Source organism: Prenolepis imparis, unplaced genomic scaffold, assembly GCF_030444845.1.
Source record: "Prenolepis imparis isolate NDT839.2.m4 unplaced genomic scaffold, iyPreImpa1.0 SCAF_9, whole genome shotgun sequence".
Taxonomy (NCBI): Eukaryota; Metazoa; Arthropoda; class Insecta; order Hymenoptera; family Formicidae; genus Prenolepis; species Prenolepis imparis.
This window is the reverse complement of record NW_028141167.1, coordinates 16,058,094-16,081,458: the sequence shown is the minus strand read 5'-3', so window position 1 is coordinate 16,081,458 and position 23,365 is coordinate 16,058,094. Positions and strand designations below refer to the sequence as shown.

Below are 23,365 nucleotides of genomic sequence, written 5' to 3'. Positions count from 1 at the left end.
AAGCAGTGGTATCAACGCAGAGTACTACTCTCGCAGTAGTTAACGACTCCACACACATTCCCACATACACACTCCCATACACCCACACACACACACACCCACACCCATCCAAACACACCCACCCATACACACACACACACACAGCAGAGGGTTTGGAGTCGTTAACTACCGCGGGAGTGACGAACTGTGGGGTCCTTATCTCTGCTGACACACACACACACGCATCACGCACACACTTAACATTGACGTACACATACACCATACACATGATGTGCAAAATCCAACCGAGCAACTTCCCCGTGGTGCACATTGGATAACGCGAATGCCGGCGGTATTGCTAAAAATCTTGCAAAATGCAGGGGTAACTTTGAAATGCGATAACTCAGCTCTTAGACATGATAAAGCAATGTTTCTTGCGGCATTTTAAAGGGGAGGGTTCCTACTTCAAAGCCAATGTGGTGGCATTTATGGTTCCATCCCTGCTTTTTCCATGGATAACTACAAAGTCAAGAAATTTTCAGAGATTTTTTGCCATCTGATTTTAAGCCTCACACAAAAAACAGTTCGATGAGACGAATAATGCTATATTACCCACTTTAAAGTTGAGGCTTCACCCATTAAAATGCGCCCAGAAACATTGTTCTATGACCTCTCTAAGCCGAGATATGGCTTCTTAAATATCATCAAATTTTGCTAGTTTTAAAGCGCTCCCCTAATTGTTTTGCTTGTATGTTTGCGCTGTATATACAGGGTGGTTCACGTAACGGTCGCCACGATTTTTAAGACATTTCCGCCAGTTTAAAAAAAAGTGTATACAGTGAAAATTAATCTGCTTTGCGCAAGCTATAACAGGCAATTAAAAAAATTTTTTAAGAAATTTTTTTTTTATAAATAAATCAATGTCACCTTAAATTTTTTAAATGGAACCACTATATTTTTTTTATATAAATCGATTCCTCACAATATTCTGCATAAAAAATTATAAGGGTAGGATAGTCAAAAAGTGAATAGTTTACGAGATGTTTTATACTTCAATTTCACATAATCTTATTATAAGGATGGTTCTCGTAACGATCGCCACGATTTTTAGGGCACTTACAATAATCTGACAAAAAATGTCATGAATCAAAAATTTATCAGTTTGTAACCGTCAACAAATTGCAATAATAAAAATTTGCCGAAAACACTTTTTTTTAATAAAAATGCAAGGTTGGCTTGATTTTTTAAAATGGATATATACAATATACGTATATACAGGGTGGTTCACGTAACGGTCGCCACGATTTTTGAGACATTTCCGCCAGTTTAAAAAAAAGTTTGTACAGTGAAAATTAATCTGCTTTACGCAAGCTATAACATGCAATAAAAAAAAATCATGTCACCTTGAATTTTTTAAATGGAACCACCATATTTTTTTATATAAATCGATTCCTCACAATATTCTGCATAAAAAATTATAAAGATAAGACGGTCAAAAAGTGAATAGTTTACGAGATATTTAACAATAATCTGACAAAAAATGTCATGAATTAAAAATTTATCAGTTTGTAACAGTCAACAAATGGCTTTAAAATGGTTAATTTTGAATTGAAATATAACATAAAATAACTTTGTGTTTGTATGCACTCATTGAATTTATTTTGCTGTCCTCTACATTACTATTAAAAAACACGCAATAGTTCCATTTTAAAAAATCAAGCCAACCTTGCTTTTTTATAAAAAAAAGCGTTTTCGGCAAATTTTTATTATTGCAATTTGTTGACGGTTACAAACTGATAAATTTTTGATTTATGACATTTTTTGTTAGATTATTGTAAGTGCCCTAAAAATCATGGCTATCGTTACGAGAACCACCCTTATAAGATTACTAGCGTTTCGGACCGCGCGAAGCGCGGTCCTTAAAGCTTTTATAATTCGGACCGCGCTTCGCGCGGTTCTCATAAAGACTTTATAAAACCTGATTTAACACAAAAGATTAATTGTTCTGTCTGTATTACCGCGAACTACTTCCATATTTTTTGACCGATTTTCACGAAATTTATATCAAATGTTGCAAATTTTTCGAAGATGACTACTATTATTTTTTTTTCACTCCCTGATATTGTATTTTGCGTCTTGTTTTGCATAAACTTAAATATTTATAATTAAAATTTTATTTGCTTATATTAATTTTTTTTGTTATTTTAATTTCCACACAATTTAATATGTTTTAAATCTGAAACATTAGTTTAGTAAATATATATACATACAAATTTTAATTTTTTTTTATTATTTAATTATTATACCCATTTTTTTTCCTTACTCAAATATTTTTTGATTACGTCTAATGTACCCACCGCTAACCCGCTATTATTAGCTCTCATACAATTTCATAATTCTTCAATTTACAAAATTTCTCTGTATATTACATTTTTTGTAAAACATTTTTCACTTCCTTCAATTAGATGTCCTTGATTGCTAAATTCATCAATCTTAATTTTTACACTTTCCCTTTTGGTTGCTCTAGAAAATGCCACATAAAGTTGACCATGAGCAAATACAGGATGTGGCAAATAAATCCCAATTTTTTCTAAACTCTGTCCTTGTGATTTATTTATTGTCATAGCAAATGATACTCGAATAGGAAACTGTCTTCGTTTAAATTTAAATGGCAATTCCAAATCACTTGTAATTAAATCTATCCTTGGAATGATGACAATCTGTCCTCGAGCAGGACCAGTTAGAACCTCCGCATAAATTAGATTATTTTTCAAATTAGTTACAATAAATCTTGTTCCATTACAAAGTCCTTTCTTAGTATTTAAATTTCTTAATAGGATTATTATAGCACTGACTTTTATTTTAAGTCGATGAACTGGCATTCCAGAAGGTGTCAGAGAGTTTAAAAACTCAGTTGGAAAATTTAATTGCTCCTGTGGATCATCACTTACAATAAAGTCAATTGAGAGATATTCCTTTTCCTCTCCTTCCATTTGACAAAGGATTGCGTCATTAATTTTAAAAGTATCCTCATTTTTAGGACAAAGTATCGCTCGATCTGGATTTTCTCTAATCCGTTCCATGGTGATTCTATCACCAAAAATCTCATTAATAAGAGATTCTTTTGATATAAAATTTTTGGGGATTTCAATTGTATCGAGATGTAGTCCATCCGTATTTGATAATTTACCATCTCCGAGTTGCATTAGCCAATTTGAAAATTCTTTTTCTTCCGCAGTTCTCATATTTTGCTGTAATTTAACTTGAATTACGTTCCTCCATATAGGGTTGTATTTTACAGTCGATTCAATTATAGCTGCTTTTTGTGCATGAGCCACTACTGGGAGATTTTGTCTGAAATCTCCTGCAAATAAAATTACTTTTCCTCCAAATGGTCGAGGATTCTTCATCAAATCCTTTAAAAGTTTATCAACTGCTGTTAAAGCATGTCCAACAGTCATGCTCACTTCATCCCATATGATTAATTTGGCATTAATCAATTCTCGTGCAACTTGAGAATTTCCTCTAATATTTGATTTAGCTCCATCATCAATGGGGATTGAAAGCTTAAACAGAGAGTGATAAGTTCTTCCTTCTTTCAGAAGTGTGGCTGCAATTCCAGTTGAAGCACATGGAAGAATTATTTCGTTTCTTCCTCGAATAACACTTAAAAATGTGTTAAATAGGTATGTTTTACCACTTCCTGCAAACCCGTCAATAAAAAATAACCTCTGAGGTTCATTTTCATTTTCAATTGCTCGCATGACTATATCGTACACGTGCTTTTGCTCAGCATTTAGTGTCGATAATAAATAATCACCACGTATTCTTTCTTCATCCACATTATACTCTGTTACGTAAATATTTACTGGAGTTGGATTTGGCAATTGGAAGTTCTCACAGCTACTTCCATTATTTATCAGAATTCCTTGTATATGGTTTAAAGCCATATTTTCAGGATTTACAACATTGTTATGTACAAAGTCCTCAATCGTGAAATCTTTATATTTATTCCAAATAGTTGGTACATCTGTTGGAGTTCCAAAGATGCAAATGTAAGCAAATAATTCTCGAAGTTGTGCAGGCATATTCGATTCTGTTGCTTCTTCCAGCGTTTTTCCTCAAAGATTATCAGTTTCTACCAAGTTTTTTGCAATTGCTGCATCTTTAAATGTATTATAAAGAACTCCATTTACAGTTCTCAAATCTTCAAAACATTTAGCTCCAGTCACATGTAGTAGAAGAAGACGGAGATAAAATCTCTCAATATCTTTTATGCTTACTGTATAGAGTCTTGAAATTATTTTTTCACTTTTTTGCGTGGCTTCCACTTAGTTTCTTTTTTATCATATACATAATGATAAGGAATATCTGTGTAAATAAAATTCACTGCATTTTCATCAGATTGATTTAATTTGAACCATGCAGTCAGCGTAGTATCTCGAGTGAGCTCTCTCTGAGCAGCTTGCTCTTCATTTCCTGCTCGAAAATAAACCATTTGACGATTAGGCAAATAAACTGCCAATCTGATTACTGTATGAGACCTCATAAACAGATCGTATCCGTTCAGTCTCCACATTGCTTCTGGAGCACTAATATATCTTGCATCCAGGAATGAGTTAATTTCATCTATTTTAATTAGCCTTGTGCCATCTCGTGCTTGCACTTCAATCACAGCACAGTCAAATCCTTTATGAATATATTTATATAAGTATTTTACGCTCTTCACCGATGAACATATTTCCAAATTGATATGTCGATCATATTTCATGATTAAATATGGTGAATATGGCACCACCCATCGATTATCAACTTCTTTGCCTCTAACGATGTATTTTTTACCAAAATTCCTTCGTTGATACATAGGATATCCATTCACATTAGCATTAGTTTCTTCACGAAACTCTTTTGGAAAACCTTTTGAACATTTTCCATCGTCTCCAGTGCAAGGATATCTGTGGGAGGAATTTCCACAAGGACCATGAATCATGTGCTTCAAAATTTTTACATTAAGTTCTGAATATCTTTCTTCATCAGGGATTTCAGCCCATACCATCATGTCAATAACTTCTTGAAGTCGGGGCTTATCTTCATCACTCAACATTGCAAGTAAATGCAAATGTGGAAGTCCTCTTTTTTGAAATTCAATCACACCTGCATAAGCAATAATATTTCCAAAAATTTTATTATGAATTAGATCATTTAAAATCTTTTTGACATCCAAGTTAAATGTTTTAGCGACCAAATCTGGTCGAAATTCTATTAAACATCCATCAAGATTATCCTTAATTTCTGGGCATTGAGGATTGCAAGTCATTGTAAGAAAAATATCTGGTTTACCAAACTTTCTTACCAAAGACATAGCATCTTGGTACCTTTCTTGCATGTTTCTTGGACTGCCCATAAATGAAGATGGTAATATCACAGGTATACCAGCTGTAATTCCTTCATTTTGTGCTCGATTATCTAGGTGATCCATTAATCCCGAATAAAGTTCTGCTCTTAATTGAGGTTGATTTAATTTAATATAATTAAGCCTATTTGCTTCAGTTTTCATATAAGCATCAAGTATAAATTGACATCTCAATTTACCTGCCTTTTTAAATTGACTAAATTCTAATCTTGGTGCTAACAGGTGAGCATAATAATCCATTTGAGTTACTTTGAATCCTGGATATTTAGGATTATATGATTTAAGTTCTGAATGCCATCCATCGTTACCATATGGATATAACAAAGGATAACACATTAGGTCACACCTTTTGTCTAGAATTGATATTTCTTGAACATCGTTCGAATTTTTATTATAAATCCGAACGTCTCTTTCAAATGGAGGCTCACCATCTACATTCTTAAAGACCACAGCTATTTCATTTGCTTGTGGAGCATTGTATCTTCTTTGATCTTGTTGAAGATTTTTTCTAAAGGACAACATTAAATTTATGGTTTTATTTCCTATCGGATTAAGATCTTGTTCAACTTGACGCATCATCTTGAATGTTTTTGCAAATTCATTGCATTGAACCATAAAACTTGACAACTCTTTCATTATTTCTGAATCACACTCCTTATTAGCTTTGTTATTCATTCTATGATTTACAGCTTCTTCTATATCTAAAAAGTAAAGCTGTGCAAATCGCGGAGCTTGCCCATCCGCTGGGCGCATTACTGTTGAAGTTAAATGATGATATTGCCCATGAATCTTTAAGCAATAAGGAGCATTGTTCACAACATCCAATGGATTTCTATTTCCCGGCGCACCCATTGAAGCCATAGCTAAAGCACTATTATATGAACGAATATTATTTAAGAAATTTTTTGAACCAAAATCATTTGCAATGTATAATTTTTTTATAAAATCAGGACAATTTATTGGCTTTAATTTAAGCTTGCCTTTTTGACAACAATATGTGAATTTTCCATCTTTAGATTTTTCACATGCAAAGTTTAATGATTTGCAAAATTGGCATTCTACATTCATTTGCCCAAGTGTATGAACTGACACATTTATTTCATCGTCCTTGGCAATTAACGCAATGTGATAATTTAATTGTCTAGCTTTGTGCCTTCCCTGAGCATGTCTCTGGGCATCACTTTCGAGTCGCTTAGTCTTTTTGTCATTATTTTCATCATTCCTTTGCTGAACATGTCTCTGAGCATCAGCTTCGAGTCTTTGAAACCTTGTGTCATTATTTTCATCGGCCCTCTGCTGAGCATGTTTCTGAGCATCAGCTTCGAGTCGTTGAAACCTTTCTTCCGAACTCTCAATTTTTCGCCTTTGTCGTGAGCGCCTACCATCGCGACTCACTATATACAAATTTCCGCGTTTTCTCTTTTGAGGCATAATTATCTGCGTCGTACCGTATATACGTAGATATATTACATTAAATATTATATAATAATACGTAATTTTAATATATATTTAATAAATAATTTAAATTATCTTATGAAGCTTATAAAGCAATAATATAGTTCAAATTTAATGTGATTTAATATAAATAAATAACTGATTGATTAATCCTAAGTTAAATTTAAATTTTTTCAAATATTGCATAATTTTACATAAAAAAATAATTATATCTATAGATATTATATAAATAAGTACCGTTTGCCTTTCAGTATGACTGCGAACTATTTATTCATTAATTTATTGATTTTCTTGAATTATCTTTTCTTTTTCGTACTTATTCTGCTTTATATTAATTTTTTGTATAGGAGCAAAGCAGCCTTTTTTTATAAGCGCACAGCAGCACTGTATCTGTAGATTACATCCGTTTTCTTACAGGCGCACAGCAGCCTTTTTTATAGGCGCAAAGCAGCCTTTTTTACAGGCGCACAGCAGCCTTTTTAACAGGCGCACAGCAGCCTTTTTAACAGGCGCACAGCAGCCTTATTTTATATTCTCACAGCAGCCTTTTTTTATAGGCGCACAGCGGCCTATTTTATAGGCGCACAGCAACCTTTTTGTATAATTTAATTTAATTTAGAATATCTGATAAAGGCGCACAGCAGCCTTTTTTATAAGCGTACAGCAGCCTTTTTGTATAATTTAATTTATTTTCGAATATCTGATATTTTTTTTAAAGACGTACAGTAGCATTTTTGTATAATTTAATTTATTTTTGAATATCTGATAATTTTTTTTATATAACAAAAATTTAATAAAAGTGTAATTATTAAAAAATATTAATTACAAATATTTAAACACATTAGTAGTGATACTAGGCTGATTCTAACCCATGGGGCAATGAGGGGGGGTGAGGGGCGAGGGGAACCCAAGGCGCGGGGGGATGACGTCACGCGGGGAGGGGGGATGACGTCACGCGGCGAGGGGGGATGACGTCACGCGGCGAGGGGGAATGACGTCACGCGGGGAGGGGGAATGACGTCACGCGGGGAGGGGGAGGCGTCCGCGAGGTTAGGGTCCGCGAGGGGGCCGCGGGGAGGGGGAAGCGTCTGCGATTTAGGTGACGGGTCCGCGGGGAGGGGGAGGCGTCCGCGAGGTTAGGATCCGCGAGGGGTCCGCGGGAGGGGGAAGCGTCCGCGATTTAGGTGACGGGTCCGCGAGGGGTCCGCGGGGAGGGGGAGGCGTCCGCGAAAGACCGCATGAAGCTTTGTTGGTGAGGGGTCTGCGGGGAGAGGGGAATCCGCGAAAGACCGCATGAAACTTTTTGGGTAAGGGGTCCGCGGGGAGAGAGGAATGTGAAGGATAGCGCGAGAGCTGATGCAGCGAAGGAGAGTGCGAGATGCACGCGAGAGAGATATCACAAGAGCGAGAGAGAGATGTTGCGAGACGATGCGGCGATGGAGAGCGCGAGAGCTGATGCAGCGAAGGAGAACGCAAAGAGAGAGGCGTTCGTAAGAGAGAATTTTTTAAATTTTTTTTTTTTTTTTATTTTTTTTTAAATTAATATTTTTAGGATGAGGAAGGGGAGAGGACCTATTCTAAAATAAACTATATATTTTTAATATTTAAAATAATTTTTATTATATAACTATGTGTGTGTGTGTATATTTTACAAAATGTTTGTGTGTATGTGTGTGTGTGGGTATGTTTGAATTAAAAATTTAAAATATATAAAATATAAAATGTATAGGGGAATGTGGGGCGGTGTTGAGCGATGGTGATCGAACCACGTGGGTCGATATGGTATTCCGTGACGATCGACCCATGTATCACCACTTGTGGTACGAGGCGGTGCGTGAGGTGGTGGCTGCGAGGTGGTGGTGGCTGCGAGGCGGCGGTGGCTATGAGGCGGCAGGGCGGAACTCCTACATAACAGAAATTTTTATTAAATATATTTATTTTATTAATCAATTTATTATTTTAATAATTTTTAAATGAAAAGAAATACTTACTAGGCCCATAATGGCTCCGGGACATGTTCGGGAGGATAAGGTTCCTCCCCGAACAACTGGCGAAGGCACCACACATTATCCCATTCGCCATCAGGGACCTCTTCCTCTATGTCGCCCCACAGCAGATCGTTATAGTATCGATCATACTCCCGACTTATCCGCACCCACCTCGCAACCACCACCTCACGCACCGACTCGTACCATAAGTCATGATACATGGGTCGATCGTCACGAAATATCATATCGACCCACCTGGGTCGATCGTCATGGCGCACTATTTCTTCAAAATTCATTTTAAACTTTTTAAGATATTAACGCGTCAAACGCTAAAAACTTTATGACGAACATCGCGGAGACAGACCCGCTCTCGGTAGGAAAAGTAGGGGATGTATGACATAATAGCTTGAACGCTTACTCGGCACATGAGATAAGAAAACAGATGGTCCGAGACAAAGATTCCATGATGAGAATAAGCATATGAATAATATTTAAAATTGAAACCACCTTCGAACGTCAATAGAACCACGTTCGAACCACCTTCGAACCACTTTCGAACATCGATCGAACGTCAATCAACCACGTTCGTACCTCGATCAACCACGTTCAAACATCGATCGAACGTCAATCAACCACGTTCGTACCTCGATCAACCACGTTCGAACATCGATTGAACGTCAATCAACCACCTTCGAACCACTTTCGAACATCAATCAACCACCTTCAAACCACTTTCGAACCACCTTCGAACCACTTTCATACCTCGATCAACCACCTTCGAACCACTTTCGAACCTCGATTGAACGTCAATCAACCACTTTCGAACCACGTTCGTACCTCGATCAACCACCTTCAAACCTCGATCGAACATCAATCAACCACCTTCGAACCACCTTCGAACCTCGATCAAACATCAATCAACCTCGATCGAACATCAATCGAACCACGTACATACCTCAATCAACCACCTTCGAACCACTTTCGAACCTCGATCGAACATCAATCAACCACCTTCGAACCACCTTCGAACCTCGATCAATCAACCTCGATCGAACATCAATCGAACCACGTACATGCATCGATCAACCACCTTCGAACCACTTTCGAACCATGTTCGTACCTCGATCGAACATCAATCAACCACATTCAAACCTCAATCGACTACATTTAAAAATTATAATTAACATAAGAATGCTGTCACATGCTGAAATTAATACGAGCACGTGCGGACATATAATACTTGTATGCGTATGAGGAAAATGAGCGAACAAAGATAATATTATTTCAATATTAATTTATTCAAAAAAAAGGGTGTGGCGAATCATTGCAATGATTTGACCACCAATTAAATATTTTAAACACATTTTCTAAAGCGCAATTTTTTACATGTTTATCGCAACGTAGGCTATAGGTAGTATCTAAGTTGTAATGCAGGAATATCTTCATAGTTTGCATCCAAGGTCTCAATAATGAAACCGTTTCTCGCATCGTCCATTATATCGGTCAATCATTCTCGCTTTTCATGGCCTTTTACGTACACAAGAGAGGATGTCTCTTCTTCTTGTATCATACCAGCGATAGCTGTTGTAATCAAACGCTGAGCCATGCAGTATGGAAAGTTTCCATCTTCCCATTGCAATCCATGATGATTTCGAGTCAACCATGAGGCTTGACGTCTCTCCGATTTTATGAGCACACCCCAGGTACGGGGCATGCGAAAAAATAATGTGAAACAATGAATCCTCTTCTCAGAATCGCCGCTTCCTTCACGATAAATCGTTTATTGAGAATAAATCCTTGCAGATCCACAAACGTCGGTACAACCATTTTGTTGCAAGAATGTTGGACGACTGATGTCGATTGTTAAAAATCTCAATCATTTATATTACATCGGAGGAGGGGATAATTGCTGATTATGTAATTTTACGAACTACGTTGGACAAAGGACAATATTCGACAACACGATCATGCAAGATGAGACAATATGCTGTAGTATTTGCCGGTACATCTTCCTTACATTCAAACTCTATTCTCACGTCCACGGTAGAATTTTTGACAGAATCATTTTGTCGCGAACAATCAATAACTGCGAGAGGACCGCAATGTAGAAATTTCGCGATAGTTAGTACATTCTCAATATCACACCCGTAATAAGATTTGCGAAAACGAGAGTACATATCAAACAAGAGGGCGAATCTATTTTTTTCAAAATCTAAATTTAAATCATCATAGGGATAAGATTCCGAGTTTAGATACAGCTTTACGTTGGCTAATTTACAATGATCGAATACAGTGACATCTTTTGTCATAATATTTTTTCTACCAGTCTGCAGTGCAAAGATCACATATCGCGGCTTTTCCAGCTGAGAAGCAGTTTTCACAGTCCATGAATGCTTGGTTGTACTATGTAGCAGAGGAAATTCGTATAGATCCCAAGCGCGAAAACTCATGTTTAAGAATTGCCCGCTTTCCAATGCTCGTAGCAAGGACAGTTTATTAACCTCATTCAATAGTACATGAGGCATACGCCATTGTATCTTGAATAATTCAATAGCGGCTTCAGCAGGTCCATACAGACAATTGTTGTCGTTGCGCGAACGTATCAAAATTAATTCATGTCGAGCATTAATCACAACACGTTTGTAATCTTCGCAAAATCCCAACAGCATGTTGAGCGGCACGCAAAAGTTGATACAAATTTCATTACATGACCCATTATGTGTCATATCCCATCCAGCATTCTTCAAGATTTTACTTCTCTCGGTTGCTAAAGAAACATAATTTTTCATCGTTGAAGTTATTCCAACGTTTCTGTTGCGATCAATCTCCACACCATTGAGTTCATATCGAATTTCATCAAACATGAACGCAACACAATTATTTGTTAATATCATCGTTTCATTTGCATCTATTTTAGATGTCATCAACTTTCCCTCAACATACAAAAAGCTTTCGCATGGCAACGTATACAAATCCTGGTGGTGTATAGGTATCCGTATCTCGTCGCTATGTCCAAGCGATGTGTTAGCATATGGATTGTATGTATGTGTCTCAACCTTGACGATACGATCATCAAAGACTGGTTCACCACCAATATTCAAAATATCAATCATCTTTTCGTACGATGAATCCCAATGATTTTAAAAATTCGCGATTCAATGCGCTGAGTTTCTTTTTAGTGTAACGAGATCTCTGATTATTGTCGCTCACTGCCGCAGTTGCTCTCGCAAAAGTATTGTCCCTCGTAATGTTCCTCGTAAAATTATTATCTCTCACGTGCTCCGTATCATTTAGCACGAGCATCACACGCTAATTTTGTCGACGCCGTACGTGCAATCTTACAGTAACTTCCTCTCCTCGAAAATCCAACAATCGTCCTTCTTGATCAACAATGCGTATCGTTAGATCAGTAATGCTCCGTACGACGATCAGGAGATAAATGATCTGTGCAGGCGTTTCCGATATCTTATATCCTGGCGGCACGCTTGGTGAAAATTCATGTATCGTGTGTACGCGCTTGTCATTACTGTACGCACCAGTGGTGACGCTACATTCTATACGGATAATATTCACGCTAATAATATTTATAGGTAAATCCGAATCATGCCATTTGTGAGGTTGCAATATACGATTCGACGAGAATCCCAACAACGATCCTATATTGTATGGTTTATTAAAGTTTATTCTATAGATGCATTTGATTTCGCTCTTTAGAGTATTATGATTGGCGCGAAGCGCTATTGCATCTTCATTCTGCTCTTTATTGGAAGGATATTGTGAAATTGCACGTCTCAGTTACTCATCTATAGCATGTATTTCGTATGATCCTTCGGGTATTGTAATTTCCTTGTCATCGTTATCAAAGTAAAATTTATTATTCTTAGAATTTACATTCGGAATCGTATGATAAGTTTCAAAATCTGTTAAACCGAGCTCATAATCACCATTCGATAAATCTATAGCTGGAAAGTAGCTTACAGCGAGAACGCTACTTTTGCCAGTCAACGTTAGTGTTAGCGACATGTTGTCAAACTGAATCGTGATGATGGATTGACAGGTTTTATATCAACCGTTTGAAGAAATCGTAAACACAATTGTCCACAATTATTCTGATTATAATTTTGATAGGATGTGTAATTGTATTCTATTTTCATAACATTTAAATATTGCACCAATTCTTTGGGTGGTCGTAGATTACCAAAACTATCGAAATATATTGATCGATTTCCCCTCTTTACATATGCTACCCAATGAGTACCGGGACCATCAACGTCGTCCAAATTGACGATACCGCTCTCATTTTGTCGCACACCGTTTATCGGTAAATTATTGCGCATGAAAACACCTCTAAAGAATGGTATATGCATACGTCTTGCCAGTTGTTCTAATTGTACATTAGTTGTTACACCCACAGGCATTTTTAGCGTTTTTTTTTGACGTTTTTTTTTCTTAGTTGAGAATCCCTGTCCACGTTTGTATGGAGCGAGATAAACTCCACGACCTTCCATAGCGTGATTATGACGTTGCATTTCTTCAAGCTGACGTTGCGCAGCCTTGCTATCATTCACAGCCTTTGCGACTCCCGCTGCTCCACCTGCCAACGAACCGAGAACTCCCAACAATGGTAAAATTGGCAAGATACCACCACGCTTCGCCACAGGCAGTATTCGTTTCTTCTTCTTTTTCAAAGATTTTTTCGTCTTTATCCCCATACCGAATTTTGTCTTTGCTTTCATAGCTGCCCAAACAGTCGTAGCGGCTGCTCTTTCACCAAGAGTTGAATCTCTCGCAGTAATACGTTTTCGCGCTTTCGCAGCGAGTATATTATCAGCAACGTGTCGTTCTCTGAGGGCGTTGCTTTGAGAATATGCAATGTCGTGCTCGCGACACGCGGCATCCAATGGATTAATACCTCGATCACCTCTAGCCAATCGCTTTTCCAAATGAGTCTCCGGACCACAAAACTGATAGCCGGGAATATGTAATTCTATCGGAAGCGCGTTTATCGCGCGATTAAAGAGACCACTACCTATTTTCGTTGACATTCGCTGCAATCCTTTATCATTGGCGCTGGACCGTCGATGTGTGTTTGCTGCCACGGTCGATTGTAATGTTTGAAACATCGACGACAGGTCTGAATCTCTGGATCCGCCTTTATGTGTTCCGGAAGCTTGTCCCACAGTAGTGGATGTGATTTTCATATCGCAATAAAAATGCTTTTGGTACAAATTGCAGCTGTTCGGCGCTTAAACCGTGAATATCGGAAGCACTTGTTAGCAGAACAAACATTTTTTCGATACTGAGTGATTCATGGTTCCGCGCAGCTATAAATAGGCTCTCCATGACTCATTCATTCATTCGAGAGAAAACATGCGGTTCGTTCAGCAATCGACGATAACCAAAGTTACAAATTTTGACGATAAAACACGGTTGATGTCGGATAAAGAAATACGCAGACATGGAAACATACTGCCGAATACTATACGCGGAATCATTTGCGGTCATTCGAATTGTGGTAAAACTAACGCGTTGATTAGTTTGATAGAAAGCCCGCACGGCGTTTGCTTTGAGAACGTGTACGTATACTCGAAATCGCTTCAACAACCGAAATATCGATATTTGGAAAATTTGCTATCACCGATAGAAGAAATTGGTTATTTTACATTCTCTAATAATAGCGATGTCATTCCACCGAGTGAGGCGCTTCCGAATTCCATTTTTATCTTTGATGACGTGGCATGTGACAAGCAAGATACGATAAGAGAGTACTTTGCAATGGGGCGACACTCGAGCGTCGACTGTTTCTATCTTTGTCAAACGTATGCCAAGATACCCAAGCATCTTGTACGTGACAATGCAAACTTAATAATTTTATTTAAACAAGATGGGACAAACTTGAAATATGTGTACAACGATCACGTAAATACAGATATGTCTTACAATAATTTTCGTGCATTTTGTCAGAAATGTTGGCAACATAAATATGGATTTGCAGCGATTGACAAGGACAGTCCGCTGACTAATGGACGATACAGAAAAGGATTTAATGAATTTGCAATACCGCAAAGCACTTAGTCGCTTTCGATGCATTGATTGAGCAACGTCTAAATTGTAACATGATGAATAACGATCGTGAAAAGATTGTGTTAGAGATTGCGAAAACGAGCGATTCAATCCGTAAAAAATATCGTTTCTTGAAAACTGGTAAAATGGAGGAGGACGCATTGGAGAGGCATTTTAAACCAATCTCTGAACCTCTGAAACAGCTTGTTGAAAATACAGTTGGTGTTGAGTCTGGTGAAGAAAAGATTGAACCATTGAGTATGCTCGGAGAGAAAAAAGAGTTTAAAACAAAGCGATCAAATATATCATTGAGCGGTATAACTTCTACTCCAAAGCGAATCAAAAGCAGGCGAATGCAACAATTATTGGATGCAACTACTTCTACTCCAATACATGATGTACAGCCAAGGCAATTATTGCATGATGAGACATCTATCGAGGAAATTTTCGAGACTTCATCTCAATCGCTTGTGACATCAATTCAACATTCATTACAAACATCCGATGGTCAAAATTCATTGCGAAATCACCTGGGTCCACTTGCTCAAAAATATGTGGCAGCTATATTGAGTCAAGATAAAAATTCCAAGATGGATTACGGTGTTAAATTTATCGACAAAGGAATGACGCTCGGTAATAAAAATTTCGATGTGGATAAAAATGATAATATAATTATCGATGGGTCAAAATACGTTGGAACAGCAGGTCTTTACGAGTTGGTTTTCAAGAGAATTCCCGACGATGAAATATATACTGCGAATGACTTGCAAAACTATAAAAGTATATTAATAAGAACAAATGCTCACAGACGAAATGGTAATGTGAATCAGCCTGTATTAGGTAACAAGGGATACAAATATAAATATATAATCGCACCATTATTCTCTGATAAAAAATCTGGAAAAGGTATACCGCATGCTATGATCTTAAACAATAATAAGATTGATTACGTGCATTGGAATGATCCCAACGAGTTGGTAGATCGTCTGCGATTGCTCGAAGCTTCACGTCAAGCCGGCAACAACGCCCACAGCAATGAAATATTATCGATTATCGAGGAACTTTACGAAGCTGGTATTATTATAAAATAAGTTATACATCCACGATACGAGTCAGTCTGTCAATATTAGTGGTATCGAAATGTCGATTAATAAATTTGGATTATCACTTGGAACGTCGAATAATAATTCATATTATCAATGGGATGGATTACTAAGAAATTACGTGCGCGATAATACTCTGTGTCTAACAGCCTCCGGCTATGACGCAAGGTCGCGCAAGATACGATGTGTAGCGCAACCAGAAGATGATAATGATGCAGCCAACAAACGATATGTCGAAGCGAGTGTCAAGCTTTTGAGAGATCAACAGAAAGAAATTGAAAAAAAAATAATCAGGCTTGAAAGGAATATGCAGGCGCTATTATTAACGCTGGATAAAATGGCTGTAACGCAGACTACATCAAAAGATACATAAAGAACTGTACGTGAAAATTATATCACATTATTACAAATATGCCTCGATCAAAGACCTCTGAAAAGCAGCTACTCGTGGAGGAATTGCACGCTCCAGCGAGAAGAAATTTTACGCGTAGACGTGTCATAGTACATGGATACGACGACCTGTGGCAAGCTGACGTGGTCGAGATGCGTCCTTATGCAAGAGTCAACAAAGGATACAATTACATACTCACAGTCATCGATGTGTTGAGCAAGTATGCATGGGCCCTGCCGCTCAAGAATAAGAGCGGACGCTATCGCTGAGATAATTCGAGATAGCAAGAGATGTCCGAGAAACATGCAAACTGATAGAGGAAAAGAATTTTACAATGCAAATGTGCAGAAACTCGTAAAAAAACATAACATCAATCATTATTCGACGTATTCTGTTATGAAAGCCTCAGTAGTGGAACGATTTAATCGTACTTTAAAGAACAATATGTGGAAAATGTTTACACTTAATGGTAATTACAAGTGGATCGACGCGATGTCCCGACTCGTTGCAGAGTACAATGCGCGAAAACATCGCACTATCGGTATGAAACCTATCGATGTTACTCCGAAGATTGCCGAAAAACTTTTAAATACGGTATACAGTAACATAAAAATTGCTGCTCCGGCAAGATTCAAAGTAGGCTGTCAGGTACGCGTGAGTAAATTCAAGACTGTCTTCGAAAAAGGTTTTACACCAAATTGGACTACTGAAATATTTAAAATTATCAAAGTGCAGAAAACTAATCCTGCGACATATATACTTGAAGATTTGCGCGGAAATTCCGTCGCCGGAGGATTGTACGAGTACTAGTTACATCATGTTGCAAATCCCGATGTATATCTCGTGGAAAAGGTTTTGCGGAAAAAAGGCGATGATGTTTATGTGAAATGGTTGGGACTGGATAAATCTCACAACTCATGGATTCATAAAAATAATTTATTATAAACATTTATTTAAAATATTTGTACACTATTTATTTTACAATATATTTATCTAATAATTTTATAAATACAAATATACATATAATATACATATTTATACAAAATATACATATACAAAATATACAAAATATACATATTTTACAACAAATATTATTTACAAAGGTATTTTATAATGTCCCCATGGTAATGTATTAGTGGTTTCAGGTATGATATACCGCTTGTCATTGTGAGGACTTAGAGCAATTTTCGTCTCGCGAATGGTGTATACTTCATGCAATTTCGATCTTATACATGACTGACTACATGTCATTTCAATCTCTTCATTCAAACACCGCGTGTAATCATCAAACGTTATCGTTCTCGCGACAACGTTACTCTTGACACCTTTTACTTTTTTGGTATCTTTCTTACCATCCACTCGTAATGCATACATTTTTGCTCTAAGCCCTACAAATTCGGTCATTATCGTACCGTTATTTTCATCTTTCATTAGACCTGGCACTTTTTTATTCACGAGCGGTACCATACACATTGTCCGCAGCGTAATCGCTCGTATCAAATTTGCTTACGTCGCGCTTTATATTCTTATACACATCTTCACATTCGATGTGGTATATTAGGCTGTCTGTGTCGGTGTACATTACCCTGCATCCGTCGCGATATAGCGGTGACATGTACTCGTGATGAAATTCGTATAAACATGTTTTGGAGATGTCGAGTATGCACATGCCGACATAGATTGGTTTGTAAAATTTTACTTCGAGTTTACGTAATTCTACAGCGATTAGATTTTCTGAAAAGATGCTTCTACTGTGGAAATTTGGTTTCGCAATCATTGCCTCTGCACCGTATCTTCCTTCCCAATGTGTGATAAGTTTTACATCAACCCGATTACGCACATTTTCCATCGTTTTGCCGAATACTGCATTATTCATCAATTTATATAAATTTTTTTCAAAATCATTTTTCGCGTGTGTTCTAAATTGCGTATTAAGTTCGATATAATTTCGAAGCCATGGAGATTGCGCGAATTGTAATATGCGATGTATTTTTGCAACGCGAAGGCCGTGACGCGTACATTGCTGCAGGTTGCGGTAGTGTATCACATATCGCTTCTTGTTGTATAGCGTTGCGAGAAGCTTATCTTCCCGCTTGCCTGGCGGCTTGTCGCGTGTCGGGCAAAACGGTAGGTCAGTGTGCGTGTCGTGAAGCTGTCGCGGATATTCTAAATCTACCTCGAGGATGTAGCCTGTGGGTGAATCGAGCGTGATAGATGATGTGTCGAAATTAGATACATCGACCCATTGAAAATCAGCATAAGGCAATGGTTGACACATTGCCCATCCATACAAATTATTTACATCGAAATACATTAGATATGAAGAGGGTTTCAATGGATCGTACGACTGCATATACTTGTTATTAGCGTGTGCATATCTGTTTGAACATTGACTCAGCCCACCGCGTATACCCCGTTCGATAAACATTACCATATCAATGTCTGTGAGCAGTTCGAAATTTACACGTGTATGCTTTAACATGGCGTCCCACGTATACCCGGAGAGAGTATAATAACACGCGGGGTCGAGCCCATAACTCTCGATACATTTATCCCGGAAATTTTCAAAAATGTCGGCTAATAACAAGACATCAGTTTTTAAATATAAGTCGCTATATTCGCCCAGCGTTCGAATGGAGAACCGCTCCCATACGTTTTCAGCGTGCGCGTAATCGTTCTCGGATACAGTGTCGCCGGTCAAGGAACTGTAAAATGATTCGCGCGGTGGTAGACATGTATCTTGCAACTTGTCGACACAGTCAATGTATTCGTATGGAAAGACACCTTTTCGCTTCAATAATTCGAAATTGTGAGTGGATAAATTTTGAAATTTCACTTGTAAATTTTTGAGTTTATCTTTACTTAGAAATGATGCCAATTTATCGAGACTAGTATTGAGAAATTTATATGAATCGATAAAACGTAATTTAATATTTCTGGATTTGTCTTCTGCAATTTGAACAGTTTTTGTAAATGATATATATTTTTCTTTACTTATTGGAAGTAATTCGATTCCCCCTTCGAACGTTGTAGCTATTTCCTTAATTATGAAATGTGAGTCGTAACCGGATAAATTGTGAAATACAATTGGAATACAAAAAGAGTTTTTATAATTTAGATTACAATTTGAGTGCGCGGGACCTCTGTACCGCCCGGTCAGATGGCAATGATCGCGTACGATGATACGCGTGTATCGTCATCTTGCATGAATGGTTTCTCACATATATGACAATGCGTTGCACTATGAAATTTTTCCCGCTCGTCTGATGTTAAATTTACCATGGGGACGTTAGTTGCTAAAATATTCTTTACGCTTAACGCTAAATTTTGTAGTTTGCGGAAAACCACGAAACGCAATCTACACTACGACGAGAATAATATTCGGATAATGAATCGTCATATGATCAATGTACATAATATGCTATACTAAATACTTGGTGATGTTGATATAAATTCTTTTCTTCTTCCTTCTTATTTGTCTTTGTCAGCACACATTCGAGGTCTGCGTATACGACAAAAGGAAGTCGCTCTTTGCGATTAAAGTTGTTGAACGCGAGCCACTTGTCCTTATCGCTCGGTAATCGGATAGCGCAGTCATTCATCTTTCCGCAGTCTACTGTATGTGACTGCAACTTGTCTTCCGAATGGAAATAGTGTAAGCATCTGTAAAAGATAATAGCAATTATAAACACATTATAATTATTTTATGATTATTTAATATATAATTTGCAATAAATATACATACCGATCACAGATATATTTCTTGTGATCTTTTTTGCTCAATTGCGAGCTCACGAGCCGGGAGAGATTCTTGATCCATGCGAAATGTCCAATGTTGTTGCTGTCTTCCACGTACAGCAAGTTGACATGTCTGTCTTTCTTCTGCTCACTGAGACATATCGGGACAATGTTCTTTTCTTCGATTCTGTACACATTTATCGAAATGTTGTTTGATAGTTCAAACTTTTTGATTTGATTCACAGTCACTGGAAACTCAATGTCTTGGAGATTCAGCACTGTCGAATAATGGGGATATGACGACGTTCTCTCACTATATTTTGCAACTGGATGCAGAGCAGCGACAACTGCCCATGCAAAACATGCATTGTCTTTTGATTGCACGTTCACCACCGCTCTTTTCATCATTATTTCTCGCGGTAATTTAATGTGGCATCCCGCAGGCATTGGATTATACTTGTTTATATTTACAGTTAAATTGTTTATTCGCGATAATGCCCAACCACTATCGCGTTCTTGAAACTCTTCTAGCGATGCTAGTGTGGGGTCGATAACGCAGCGTTTGTACCAATCATGTAAATCGGAGGTGCGAAAGATTTCAAAGTTTTTCGTATTGATACTTTTATTAGCGCGCTTATCGCCTGACACAAACTCGCCATTAAATATAGTGTTCACTTTCACACTAGTGTGTTTTTGCAACACTTTTTGCACGTGTCTGATCACAATGTCTTTGGCCTCCTCTAGAAATTGACGAGGTTCAATGTGATTATAGTTTATTACCGCACCAGTCAAGATGCGGCTCTCGAACGCCGTATCAATCTCTCGCCATTTGAGTCCGATGTCTCGCGAACTGCTTCCGGCACCTGCTTGTACAAAACGTCTGCGTACCGAATTCTTCAACCCTTCGAGACGCGCGATTTGGGAGACAAGCGATTGTCGAACTCCGATCGGTAATCGTGGTCGTTTTATTCTACTTTGTTCTTCCAGTGATTCGATGTATTCGTCACATTGCTGCTCCCATACAATATATTCTTCCACCGAATTCACCCTTGCGGCTTGCTCCAACAAACTTGCTTCCAATTGTGCCATTTTTGAGATGCTCTTGCTGAACCTCTGACAATGATACTAACATGGTATGCCTCTTTACCATCCTTTTTATTTAATCGTAGAGATCATTGGCACTCGAGTATGTTGCACATTTAATCTTGACAATAATTCTAATATTTCATTAAGGATGATGTCATAGCAGCCGTGCATCGGCGCTTGAAAATTGCAATTTTACACATTTTGAACACCTGGGGGATGACAGCAGCCGGTGCATTGGTGCTTAAAATTTGAATATGTTACATTTTGCACATTTTGACCTTGACAATAATTCTAACATTTCATTTGAGGATGATGTCATAGCAGCCGCGCATCGGCGCTTGAAAATTTTGAATATGTTGCATTTTGCACATTTTGACCTTGACAATAATTGTAACATTTCATTTGTGGACGATGTCATAGCAGCCGCGCATCGGCGCTTGAAATTTTGAATATGTTGCATTATTTTACATTTAATATTTCATGGAGGATGATGTCATAGCAGTCGTACATTGACGCTTGAAATTTTGGATATGTTGCATTATTTTACATTTAATATTTCGTTGAGGATGATGTCATAGCAGTCGTACATTGACGCTTGAAATTTTGAATATGTTGCATTATTTTACATTTAATATTTCATTGAGGATGATGTCATAGCAGTCGTCAGTGATGTGCGTTTACACGTAAAAAAATAATTTTTTATTTTTTACGTAAAAAACGTAAATTTTTACGTAAAGAATGTAAACATGTAAAATATGTAGAAAATTAGTAAAGAAAGGTTAGGCTAGGTTAGGTTAGGTTAAGTTATACTCTTGTACTCTTGGCTTGTGCAATTCCAGATTCCAGTATTGACAGTTCACACGGAAAATTTATTATTATTGGATGATTGCAAAAGTTCGTGCCCGATTTGAAGTTATTACCACCATCTATGCAAATCGGGCACGAACTTTTGCAATCATCCAATATTTTCAATATATGTTAAAAAAGTTAAAAATGGCTGGTAGGAAACAATATTTAACCTTTTGTACTATTACTTTTGTAACGATGCGTCCTCCCCATCGTCACGTATTCCCGACACGACATCGTCGGAAGCTGCCGTCCGGCTAACACCAGCCGGACAAAGGGCAGAGGCGCCGAGCGCCACATCCTTTAATCGAAAAATACACGGCCGAGATCACAGCCGTAACCAGTTGCCGCCGTTCGGGAACCGAATCCGACCGTACCGGCCCGAAGGCTTCCGAAACGGCGGCCCGAAACACGTGCTATCAATCGCTTGCGCACGCTGTCAAATAACGGTAAATATGTCACGCCGAACCATGTCGAATAATTGCCGAGAATTACCGATACCGCGGATTTTTTGGTATAAAAGGCGACACAATGGCGACTGGCGGCAGAGCTTCCTGAGATCTTCCGGATCTCGCAACCCCCTCCAGAGCTAGTACAGCACCTGGCGACCTTTAAACCCAGACGAAGCATCCGAAAGGAAAATAGGGGTAGAGCGTTCTCTGCCTCCGTCGAGCGTTCTCGACACTTTCGCGAAAACCGTCACAATCCCCCCCCCCCCGCATTCAGAAAACCTTCGAGACAAGGGGGTAGAGCGTTCTCCACCTCCGCCGAGAGTTCTCGGCTAATCGAACTCCTACCCGCACCCAATAAACAGCCGGACCGCATCCACTGCATAGCACGTCCGCGCTTCAACCGCAGCCGCATATAAAAACCCCGAGACCGCATCGCGACGCAACCGGAATCAAGCGCGCCGATATCAAACGCATAGCAGTTACGACTCGCGGGAAGTTAAACTATTCATAGAATCATTCTCCGAAACGCGCACGCAATTAACCGACGCCAGCGCACACATACACACGCACACAAACGTCTATTGTACGCGATACACAAGAACCAAATATAATAAATTAATTATTTATTCAACGACCATTATCGCAGTCTGTGTCTCCCAAGGAAACTCCTTTCTCGAGCCCTGACTCCCGACTGACGTCTGTCCGCGCCTCGAAAAGTGAGCCCGTTACACTTTTAAAATAAAGTAATATAAAGTTTGTCCAGTTTATATAATTTTGTTAGTAATTTAGGCTATTTTTTACATTGTTTACATTCTTTACGTTTTTATGTAAAAATTGTAAAAAATAAATAA

The 23,365-nt window shown here is 38.0% G+C and overlaps 1 protein-coding gene across 1 annotated transcript; it reads right to left on the bottom strand.

Annotated features, from left to right (window-relative positions):
- Nucleotides 1-6,525: 6,525 nt before the first annotated feature.
- LOC145941152 (uncharacterized) lies at nucleotides 6,526-21,297 on the bottom strand. The gene is made up of 2 exons (XM_083047057.1): nucleotides 20,138-21,297; nucleotides 6,526-6,685 (listed from the first exon to the last, which is right to left on the bottom strand). Exons 1-2 carry the CDS (start codon nucleotides 21,217-21,219, stop codon nucleotides 6,526-6,528), a joined length of 1,242 nt encoding a protein of 413 aa, XP_082903183.1. The 5' UTR covers nucleotides 21,220-21,297.
- Between the last annotated feature and the right edge of the window lie 2,068 nt (nucleotides 21,298-23,365).

Bases quoted from the DNA above. Each gene is read 5' to 3' on its own strand.
- LOC145941152 (XM_083047057.1), bottom strand. From the start codon at position 21,219: ATGGCACAATTGGAAGCAAGTTTGTTGGAGCAAGCCGCAAGGGTGAAT. The intron at 6,686-20,137 runs GTATGTATATTT...CATGCTCAGCAG, and splicing joins AAGAAATATATCTGTGATCG to AGGGCCGATGAAAATAATGA.